We start from the raw sequence: 11,803 nt of genomic DNA, 5'->3' as shown, positions 1-11,803 counted from the left end.
TCCTGGACGTTGGCCTGAGACTCCGCTTCAGTGGGTCCCGGAATCCGCATTTCAACAAGCTTAGGGGATTCCGATGCTCAGGGCTCCCCAACTTAGCACCAAGACAGCTGCTGAAATAGTGGGCCGGTGACCTTAGGAACCTTCTGCTTACCAGTTTCCCCACTGGCTGGCTAGACACAATCTGAAGAGACACAGAAGGGAAGGGCTGCCGTCAGGACCAGGAACACTACATGCCCCTGAGGCTCAGGTCCCTGGACACCAACAGATGGCAGTGCAACTTTTCCTGAAGCCATTACCTCTGGTCCTTTTCTGGGTGACAGTCCTCCTGGGCTTCAGCTGGTAACGTCCCCCACTGGTTTGAGCTACTGGGCTACAAATCCCCACCCCCCCCCACCACCACCATGGTATTACCTTGAACTGCTAGAGAAAATAATCAGTTACAACTCTTCCTGATTCCAAAGATATGAGGCAAAGGATACCCTGATATGTCAATCAATCAATGAACCATAAAGGAAATGATTATTTCCTTGGAGAGATCTGATTTTTGTAGAAGAAACAGTTGTTAGCTATAAGATCCAAATACAAAGACAGGAATTCCAATGAGGAAAAGAAAAAAAAGCAGCAGCACAGCATAGCTAGACAGGCAGCCACAGACAAACTACCTAGCCACACTCAGCCTCCATTTATTCACCTCTAACATAGGGATAACAGTAATTTAGAGGAAGACAGATTAAATAATAAACGTTCTAAGAATAGCACCCTGTGACATAGAAAGAGCCCTTTAAATGGAAGTTACAAAGAAATCCATCTCATTATTCATCAGTGGGGGCTTACAAGGTAATAACAAGAAAATGGCACAGAATGTAAGAAACCAGGAGGAAAGGTGGAAATAATTCCCGATTCCTGCTCTCAGAATCGGGTGAATTTTTCAGAATACTGGCATGTCCATTTCTTTGAGTTAACTTAGGCAGCCCAGAAACTTCTGAACTTCCTAGATCTGTTGTTCTAATCAATAATTTTCAGACACTTAACTTTTTCTGCTTCTATTTCAATATTTAACAACTATTCTGTGCTCATGCTTCTAGCTTAAATAACATCTTCTGACTTATTTTAGTGATGATGGCAATTTGCTAAAGCACTTTAAAACTGTTATTTTGGGGGGCACCCATGTGGCTCAGTCAGTTGAGTGTCTGATTCTTGATTTCAGCTCAGGTCACGATCCCAAGGTCATGGGATCGAACCCTGTGTCGGGCTCTGTGCGGAGCACGGAGCCTGCTCAAGATTCTTTCTGTCCCTTTGCCCCTCTCCCCTGCCTGCTCTTTTTCTCTAAAAAAAAAAAAAAAAAAAAAAAAAAAGTGATTTTTCTGTTAACAATTCAAACTTTGCCATAAATAATGAGTGTATATAACTATGTGTGTGCATGTATACATACATATACATATTTGTTTTTCTTTTCTTAGACACAATTTTCTTACTTTCAAAAGTGTTGGGAAAACTGCCAAAAGTGATCCATACTTGAATTGATTCTAATTTAAGTTCTCAGTTCAGAACCACATGCCAGTTAAGGTTACATCACGAATGCCTGACAGAACTTGTTCCTGCTAGATTTTATTAAGTCTTAACTCTTCATGATGTTTTGGGCTGAGCTAGAATTTGAACACAGGCCCCATCTGATCATAAGTTCTATTTCTTCCCTCATTATTACACAACATTTCAGAAGCTGAGAGGTGAAAATAATAAAATATAACAGGTTAACAAATCATATACAAAGGAGTTAATATCACTAAAAATTGCATAAAGAAGCTACTCACAAAATCATAGACGTTTACATGCAAATATCTCTTCACCAATGTATATGCCCTGGGCAAAATAAAAGTTTGTGAAACAAGGATCTGTATTGACAAGAGTCAGATTCCATGTAATAAATTAAGGAAAAAAAGGAAATCAGAATTAGTAATTCCTCCAATTACCGCAGTTCATATTCATGACACCGATCAAAGTCTGCAAGCAGCAATTATTAGTCAATTTTCAGTTTCTAAAAATATTTTATTAAATAACTGTTAAGTAGGATGTTTACAAAGCAAATTGCACAAAAAAAGGTAAAGATGTTTATGTTCCCAAAAGTTCCTGTGCCTCTTTTTTTATCATCTTCTTGTCGGCTGCTCTTTCTCAGGGAGCCAGTACAAAGGGGCAGAACGGGGACGTCCTCCGTTCTGCTCCTCATCCGGAAGGAAGGCACAGCACCCTGCAGAGACTCAGCGTGTCTCTAGCCAAGAGTTGCTACACGGAGTCTGCTTCAAGGTGGGCTCACCTGGGGCGGCCGTCAGCCTCCGGGCTCCTTCACGGCGCTCAGGAAGAATTAAGAAGCTGAACGAGGTTTTCGAGACATTTCATATAATAGGCATTTAGCGGGGTTTCTTCTGAGTTTGAGAAAGCTGAAGGAGAAAAAGAAGAGTATGGAAGAGTAAGTTTATTAAACTCAGTACTGCACGTAAGAGCAGCCAGAATTCATATTTATTTTTTATTTACATTTTAGCCAAAAAGCATAAACAAAAAAACAAGGTACTTCCATAATGGCTGCCATTACCTATAATACCGAATGAATGCCTTGCTCTTTTTTTTGCCTCATCCCTCCTAATGCCTAAACTCTGACATAACTCAATTATTCGGTACCTCTAGAAACTCATGGTCACAGCAAGAAACCAACCAAAAAAACTATAAACCACTTATAAAGAATCAGACTACAAAAAAATTCATGACTAACTAATTAGCAACAAAATAACTAACATAAACTAATAACTAGGGGCGCCTGGGTGGCGCAGTCGGTTAAGCATCCGACTTCAGCCAGGTCACGATCTCGCGGTCCGTGAGTTCGAGCCCCGCGTCGGGCTCTGGGCGGATGGCTCGGAGCCTGGAGCCTGTTTCCGATTCTGTGTCTCCCTCTCTCTCTGCCCCTCCCCCGTTCATGCTCTGTCTCTCTCTGTCCCAAAAATAAATAAAAAACGTTGAAAGGTCCGTGCTGCTGTCCCAAGGACCAAGAGTAATAAACCTTTAAAAAAAAAAAAAACAAAAAAAAAACTAATAACTAAAAGACTCCGTACAGTACAAGGAGGACACAGTACAGCGCCTTAGCATAAAAAAGTGTTCAAAGAATAATGCTCATTGAAAACCTGTGTCACTTAAAATGAGAAACGAGCTGTGAAAAGAAAACCCTGCCTCATATCATGATCACATCACAGGGCTGAGAGGATACAAGGGCAATGGGATCTATTCTCGGAAGACTGTAATTCAACTCCCCGATGTTAGATCAAAGTTTTCTGTTCAAGGTCAATTCTAATTGGGCCCAGCTCTTATCACCTAAGAACACACTGCAGCACAGCGGTAGCCACTGGCAAAGGACATTTAGTGCAAGAAAAAGAAAAGGAGTTGGAGAAAGATCACAGACATGTTTTAAGAAATTACTGTATCTCAAACCTTCATCTACCAAAACATCTTATTATTTAAAAGGTGACGTAATGAAAAGCATGGACCAGTGTTGAAAACTGTCTTTTCGCTGTGAACTACCCAAGTATTTCACTAATTACAGAATTCACTGAATAGCTTCCAAGGTTAACTGTCATCTCTTTCATAATAAAACTTACTTTTCTTTGCTAACGAATATGCTTCATCCACTCTTCTTTTTATCGATGGGTTTTTCAAAGTTGTTTTTGCCTGGAGATAACATAGAGCAACCCATGAATCAGACTTCTTCCCACACGCCAAGGATCAGGACACTACAGTACTAAAGCCACCACTGCTGACCGCAAGCACTGAGCAGATTATCATGAAGCACGACAATGTGGTCAGGGGATTAGACAGAAGCACATCCCCCTGGGTCCTCGCCCACATCCTTCCCTCTCTAACTCGACTCTTCTCTGCTGCTCCAAGTTCTTTGTCCCCTGCCCTGCCCTTTACCCCTTCTCTCCTAATCTCAAGTCTTAAAGGAAGACTCAGTCTTGGTTTCAATATTTCATATTCCCTCAAGCCCCAGATTTCAGATTAAAATATATCAAACGGTACCAGGTGGTCAACAAATATTTACTCAGTGACCGTACAGTGCCAAACCCCGTGCTAAGCCTTGGGGACACACGGTGAAAGCGACAGCACAGCCTTTCGCCTTGTGTGCTGTCAGCCAGCAGGGAGGGCAGGCAGCACAGACAAGGGACTATCAGCTGAGAGGGCACCATTCGGGGACGGTGTCTATGGGAACGCTGTCTGTCACTGGCCACTATTTAACAGCTAGATACCCAAGGGCACTTCTCTCAGGAACGAGATGTCTGCAATGAAAGAGAAGACCAAAGGCCAGAGAGGGCAAGTGCGAGGCTGCACCTGCTATCGCTCCCTTGCGGCCGGCCCTGTGCTGCAGCCTTCCAGGAATCGGGTCCTCTCAAAACTCAGCGGCGACACAAGCTAGACAAAGAGGAATCACACAGCTGGATAAAACTTCGTTATTTGGTTTTATTTCAGGATATATTTTTCCCGAATACGTCTTTTAACAGAAATGATCTATACTAACATTACATCAATAGGCCAAATCAAGTTATACCAACAGGGAGAATTCACCCAAAAGAGACAGACAGCCTTCTGAAATGAGACATCCTGTTAATTAAATGACAATGATTTCAACTGATGGCTCACTAATTGTATAAATGCACAAGACAATGAGGTCCTTGAGTTCGTGTTGTTGTTGTTGTTGTTGTTGTTGTTTTTATTGTTTAAAATCTAGCTGATTCTCCTCTGGCGCCCCTGGCTGCACTCTCAGAGGCTTGGATTTGCCCCTGGCTAGAACAATGACTTTAAAAACTGACCTTTTGATAATTGTGAATCAGAGCCCAAAGCGCAGCTGCTCCAATCCTCTGAGCATGTTGATTCTCGCTTTCCAGACAGGCAGCTAGCACACTAATGACTTTTTCTAATAATAAACACATTAGGGGAAAAAAAACAAAAGTTCAGTCCCAGACATCACAATGCATTCTGATCTTGGACTAGTCAGATACTCCCTTTGCCCCCATCAGAATACATACAAAGTTGGTATCACTAGACTGTGGCAAAAACAATCTGGTAAACCATACGTGGGAGGTCAACCTCACAACAAACTATCTTCATGACGGGCACAGAACAGTCATGGCAGCCTAATTCCTTTGGCCCTAATTCAACAAAGGCACATTCATTTAAACAACAATAGTGCAGAAGTAAGTAATTATACGAAGAGTTGTATAAATGAGCTGTTCAATTATAGCTCACATTTTGGTGTGCAGGAAAACAGATTTGCTCTTATGATAAATTATAAAGACCATTATACAAACATCAACAGCATGGGTTACCATGTAAAACAATAATCAAGAAATACCAAATTAGTTTAGCCTTTTAAAAAAGGACTAAACATTTTAGAGAAATGCTTTTGTGTATTTATGTGTCAGAGGAAAAAGTGATTTAAAGGCATATCAACACACAAGATGTGTCCCCTTTTTGCATAGCTAGGCAGAGTGTGAAATCAAGACTTACAAGTTACCTGCAGCGTACTACTCATTTTAAGGGAAGACACAGAGAAGCCCAGTCCCAAGGAGATTTGTCAGGGTGTTTCAGAAAAGTGTATGAACCTATCTTATTACTAACTTTTATATATTTTATTGTATCAAATTATTTTTCCTCTAAAATCTATGTTTAAAAGCATGTTCCATTTTTAAGCTCAGAGCCTGGAGCCTGTTTCAGATTCTGTGTCTCCCTCTCTCTGACCCTCCCCCGTTCATGCTCTGTCTCTGTCTCAAAAATAAATAAACGTTAAAAAAAAAAAAATTAAAAAAAAAAAAAACATTTGATGATACTCAGAGAAACACATGCTCAGAGCTTGTTATTGGGAACCCCCTCTCTCTCTCTAACCACTCCCCGCTCTACTGGATGCATCTAATTAAATGGTAACCTGGTTGAGGGCAGAGTCTATATCTGCTCACTGATAAATATTCCAACCACAGTGCCAGTGTATTTTAGAGGCTCAATAAATACCAGTTGGATGAAAGATTCCATAACTTGGGGCACCAGGGTGGCTCAGTCAGTTAAGTGTCTGACTTCAGCTCAGGTCATGATCTCGTGGTTCACAAGTTCAAGCCTGAGTCCAGCTCTGTGCTGACAGCTCGCTCAGAGCCTGGAGCCTGTTTCAGATTCTGTGTCTCCCTCTCTGCCCCCCCGCTTCTCTCTCTCTCTCTTTCTCTCTCAAAAATAAACATTAAAAAAATTTTTTTAAAGAATGATTCTGTAACTAAAGCAACAAAAATGCTGTTTAGGTGATTCTATTTAGTTTTTATTTTTTTATTTCATTTATTTATTTTTTTAATTTTAAATCTTTTACAGAAAAAAAAAAAAAGCCCCATAAAGTGAATTCTGTACCATCAAGAGACCTTGACACTGTACCATCAAGGTACACAGAGTGCTGAACTTTCTGCCAACCAGCCCCTACTCCTTACCACCCACCTCCTCCGCATTCCCTGGCTTCCCTGGCTTTTCCCATAACTTCCCCATAATTAGCCTATATAAATAGTTACCCGATGAAACTCATTATGTGCGGTTGTAGGTGACAGCTCGTACTCTTAGGGCACATCACCCAATGAAAGGGTGATTCCCATGTGTTTCTCTGAGTATCATCAAAAATTTTTTTAATTTTTTTTTTTTTTAACGTTTATTTATTTTTGAGACAGAGACAGAGCATGAATGGGGGAGGGTCAGAGAGAGGGAGACACAGAATCTGAAACAGGCTCCAGGCTCTGAGCTGACAGCACAGAGCCCGACGCGGGGCTCAAACTCACGGAGTGCGAGATCATGACCTGAGCCGAAGTCAGCCGCTTAACCGACTGAGCCACCCAGGCGCCCCTACCATCAAATGTTTTAATACAGTGTACTAAACTTAGCATATAACCCCTGATCTAAAGAAGTTTATAATAACTCCTTCTACCAGTTACTATCTCTTAAGCATTTTTTTCAAAAAATTTTTTTAATGTTTATTCATTTTTTTGAGACAGAGAAAGAGAGCGTGAGAGTGGGGAGGGGCAGACAGAGAGGGAGACACAGAATCTGAAGTTGGCTCCAGGCTGTGAGCTGTCAGCACAGAGCCCAACATGGGGCTCAAACCCACGAACTGAGATCATGACCTGAGCTGAAGTCTGAAGCTTAACCGACTGAGCCACCCAGGCACCCCTCTTAAGCATTTTTAATAAAGTACATACACAGATCAATTAATGTGATGCCCCCACTAATGATGCAACAGGATAAATTTTTAAAAATACATTTCATTGTGAAATATAACACGGTTACAAAAAAGGCACATTAAAATAGATATGAAGTGAGCACCTACATACACATATAAATAACCCCAAGAGAAAAGATAACAGTAAAATGTAGCTAGATAAGTAGGAAATGAGTTTTACTTACTACTTTTCTTCTTAGTATAATTGATTTAATTACATATTTAGGGATGCCATCTTTATAGTTTTCAGAGCATAGGACTTTCACCTCCTTGGTTTTTATTCCTAGGTATTCTTTTTTGGCACAACTGTAAGTGGGCTTGTTTTCTTAATTTCTCTTTCTGTTACTTCATTATTAGTGTATAGAAACACAAGTTTCTGTATATTGATTTTGTATCCTGCGACCTTACTGAATTCATTTATCAGTTCCAATAGTCTTTTTGATGGTCTTTTCTATATATATCATAATGTCAACTGCAAAGAGTGACACTTTCACTTCCTTTCCCATCTGTACGCTTTTTCTTTTTCTTGTCTGTGGCTAGGAATTCTAGTGCTATGTTGAATAAAAGTGGTAGAGAGGGCACATCCTTGTCTTGTTCCTAATCTTAGGGGAAAAGCTCTGTTTTTCACCACTGTGCATGATGTTATCTGTGGGTTCTTCATATATGGCCTTTATCATATTGAAGTACGTTCCCTCTAAACCTACTTTGTTGAAGGTTTTTATCATGAATGGATGTTATACTTTGTCAAATACTTTTTCTTCATCTATTGAAATGACTGTAAGGCATTTATCCTTTCTTTTACTGCTGTGATATCACATTGATTGATTTGCACATACTGAATCATAGTTGAAACATGGGAATGGAATGAATCCTACTTTATCTTGGTGAATGATTTTTTTTAACGTGTTCTTGGATTCGGTTTGCTAATACTATGTTGAGGATTTTTGCATCTATGTTCATCAAAGATACTGGCCTATAGTTCTCTTTATTTGTAGTATCTTTATCTGGTTTGGGTATCAAGGTAATGCTGGCCTCAGAGAATAGTTTGAGAATAGGTATAACTCTTATTTAAATGTTTGGTAGAATTCACCTTTGAAGCCATCTGGTCCTGGATTATTGTTTATTGGGAGTTCTTAATAACTCATTCAGTTTCATTACTGGTAATCAGTCTGTTCAAACTTTCTATTTCTAACTGATTCAGTTGGGGGAGGTTCTATGTTGCTAAGAATCTGTCCATTTCTTCCAGGTTGTCCAATCTGTTGCCATATAATGTTTCATAATATTACAATTCTTTGTATTTCTGTGGTATCAGTTGTTATTAGTCCTATTTTTGATTCTATTTGAATCCCTCTTTCATTTTTTTTTTTTTTTTAATGAATTTGGCTAAAGGTTTAGCACATTTGTGCTGATCTTTTCAAAGAATCAGCTCCTGGACTTCATTGTTCGGTTCTACTGCTGTTTTGGTTTCTAGTTCACTTATTTCTGCTCTGGTCTTTATTACTTCCTTCCTACTACTGGTTTGGGGTTTTGTTTGTTCTTTTTCTAGCTCCTTTAGCTATAAGGTTAGGTTGTTTACATGAGATTTTTCTTGAGGTGGGCCTGCATTGCTCTAACCGTCACTTTTAGAACAGCATTCGCTGCATCCCCAAGATTTTGGACTGTGGTGTTTTCATTTTCATATGTCTCCATGTATTTTTTGCTTTCCTCTTTGATCTCCTGGTTGATCCAGTCATTGTTTAGTAGCATATGATTTACCTTCCATGTAAATCTCCAGAGTTTTCCTTGTGGCTGATTTCTAGTTTAATAGTGCTGTGGTCAAAAATGATGTATAGTAGGACTTCAAACTTTCCGAATTTGTTAAGACTTGTTCTGTGGCCTAATATAGGATTTGTTCTGGAGAATGTTCCACGGACACTTGAGAAGAATGTATATTCTGCTGTTTTAGGATGGAATGTTCTGAATATACCTGTTAGATCCGTCTGATCTGCTGTGTCATTCGGAGCCACTGTCTGCTTGTTGAAGTTCTGTTCGGATGATCTGTCCATTCATGTAAGTGGGGTGTTAAAGTCCCCTACTACAACTGTGTTACTATCGATTATTTCCTTATGTTTGTTAGTAGGTGCTTTATGTATTTGGGTGCTCCCATGTTGGGTACATAGATATTTATAGAATTTGTTTGGCTACTATTATTTCAAATCTTTCAATTTTTCACTTTCCTATCGCCTGCAAACATTCCCAAGTTTGTCACTTATTTTTCTAAATATGGTATAACTACATTTATCTTTAAATCTGTGTTTTATAATTATAATATCTGAAGCCTAGGCAGATAAGTTGGTATATTTCTCCCTGCTGGTTCTTCCTCATGTTGCCATGTTTCCCGACGGGATTGGTCACATTTAACTGTATACTAGTTAATACTTCTGAAAAATTAGTTGTGGAGGTTCTCTGAGGCTTAGTGTGCACTTGTCCTCCATCCATCAGAGTGGCAGATTGCTTCTGCTAAGCACCCAGAAGCACTGTCGATCAAGGTTCGGCTCAAACCAGGTCACAGGCCACTCAGTCTATGCATCTGTGGGGTGCAGAGCTGTGGAGAGCAGTCTGTGGTGCCCATTCTCACACTTGTTCTTCTTTTCTTTATAATCACCTGGATGTGGGTTGGGGGACCAATTTAATTTTGATTCGTCTTTCTCTTAAGAGGCTAGGTCTTTGGGGTTTACACAACACAGCCAAGATGGCCCCAAACTCCCCCTGTCGTGGATACTCTCAACTGTATTTCCCTGACTCCTTGGCATGCCTGAACAAAAGCCAAGCAGACAATGTTGGCAAATGTCCTCGAGACAAAAAATGCACATTTCATGTATATATTTTGTGTCTCTCTAGGCACAGACTTTCAATCAAAATGGGCCTGGGAGTTTCCCACTATCTTTTCAGTTCTTCAATTTCTTTAAGGTAAATTTTGATATATTTTATCTAGCATATTTTTGTTGTTTTCAGAGCAGACCTTGCCTGACATTTACAGAAACAAGGAATACTCTGGCTCTATTTTTCCAAGCCTCACAACCTACTCTATTCCTGACCATCAAAACCAGAGGTTTGGGCACTAATTATCAGAATTATGCAGTCTTACATGGTAGATTTTTAAGCTAGGTGCCTCTGCTAAGCCCTCCCTCTGGATCCCCAAGTGGAAAAGGCCTGTGACATGCCTCCAAAGATCCATACAAAAACTGCACAGTTGCTGCCTCTTATCCCCGCCTTGGAGGCCCCGATCTCATGTCTGTGGGGCTGAGGAAGCTCCTTCTTACCAAAAGTTTGCCCATGTGCTTTAAGCTAAGGAAGAAGAGAGAGCATCACTGTTACAAAGAAAAGCTAAAAATGAATCCAGAGGGGAAATGCAGACTTCTCCTTGAGTTCCCTTAAGCTGTCCTTTTTCCAACTCTCTTAGTAAGAAAATTGCAGTGAGTAGTCCCCAAAGAAAAAACTTTCTGAGAAAGAATAACTAACAGATGAGAGCAGGCATGGGAAAAGATCCCTCACGTAGCTACCTCACTGCCCTATGTGGCAGGGCCTATCATTATCCCTCTCTACCAAACAAAGGGCTGAGGCACAAGCCCACGGCGGCCAGCACAGCATCCGTAGAGGAGTTATGGAAAAGCAGAGCTCAGATCCACAGTTCATCTCACTACGTTAAAAGCTGACTGAGCTTCTAAAATCTTTCCCTATATTTCCAGCTATCCAATAATTATCAGAAAAAGAGAAGCACCAGCACACACGGGAGAACATAAGCAGAATCACTGACACTCACTTAGAAACTCCACATGTCACAGGAAAACACCTCTAAGAAAACACTAAGTACAGAACATGAGAGGAAAACACAATTAGCCCATCTGGAGCAGCCACTACGCTCCTTAAATGGTTCCAGGCACTTCATGTGTGTTTATAAACTGATTTCTAGAGCCCACCTCTTTTTATTTCCCCCAAACAATGCGATGCCTCCTTATAAAACTCCCTCCCTATAAACGTCACACTCTACTCACAGAAACAGCACATGGCTGCAGAAACAGACCTTTCCATTTCCCTCTTTCTGTTTCAAAACTATTCTGAGTCCTCACCTCCACCTGTCCTACATCTCAGAGAATCGGGTCTCTGTAAGGCTAATTTCACCATTTGGTCTTGGATCCTGAACTCTCCTGCCTACTCAAGAGCTCTCTCAATCACTGAATATTCACTGAATGCTCACCAGTGACAGGCACAATTCTAGATGCCAAGTGAAGGAAAAAGACAGAAACCTCTGACCTCCTAGGAGCTAATGTTCTAGTGTGGGCAGACTAGGAATGAACAGATATATGCCAAAAACATATAGTATCTCACCTGGTGGTAATGTCAACAGGGAGGGAGAGGAGAGAGTGAGAGAGAGAGAAGGACGGGAGGCAGGAAGGAGGATGTGGGGGTTATCACGTTGGCAGGTTGGTCTGAAGAGGCTTCACTGACACCGCAGCATCTGCTCGAAGACCCAGGGGAGCCAGGAGA

The 11,803-nt window shown here is 40.7% G+C and overlaps 1 protein-coding gene across 1 annotated transcript in view; it reads right to left on the bottom strand.

Annotated features, from left to right (window-relative positions):
• Positions 1-2,025: 2,025 nt before the first annotated feature.
• The window catches only part of RTTN (rotatin), a 169,158-nt gene continuing 159,380 nt past the window's right edge, over positions 2,026-11,803 (bottom strand). Inside the window, exons 47-49 of the mRNA XM_047086363.1 lie at positions 4,848-4,951; positions 3,642-3,711; positions 2,026-2,435 (exon numbers count right to left, since the gene is read on the bottom strand). Coding sequence (XP_046942319.1) covers positions 2,350-2,435; positions 3,642-3,711; positions 4,848-4,951 — 260 coding nt within the window. The 3' untranslated portion in view covers positions 2,026-2,349. The remainder of the gene's footprint in view (positions 2,436-3,641; positions 3,712-4,847; positions 4,952-11,803) is intronic.

Source organism: Lynx rufus, unplaced genomic scaffold (genome assembly GCF_022079265.1).
Source record: "Lynx rufus isolate CCGP_SWC_20201006 ecotype Redwood Valley unplaced genomic scaffold, mLynRuf1.p SCAF_20, whole genome shotgun sequence".
Taxonomy (NCBI): Eukaryota; Metazoa; Chordata; class Mammalia; order Carnivora; family Felidae; genus Lynx; species Lynx rufus.
Note: the sequence above shows the minus strand (reverse complement) of the source record. Positions and strands in the feature narration are given on the sequence as shown.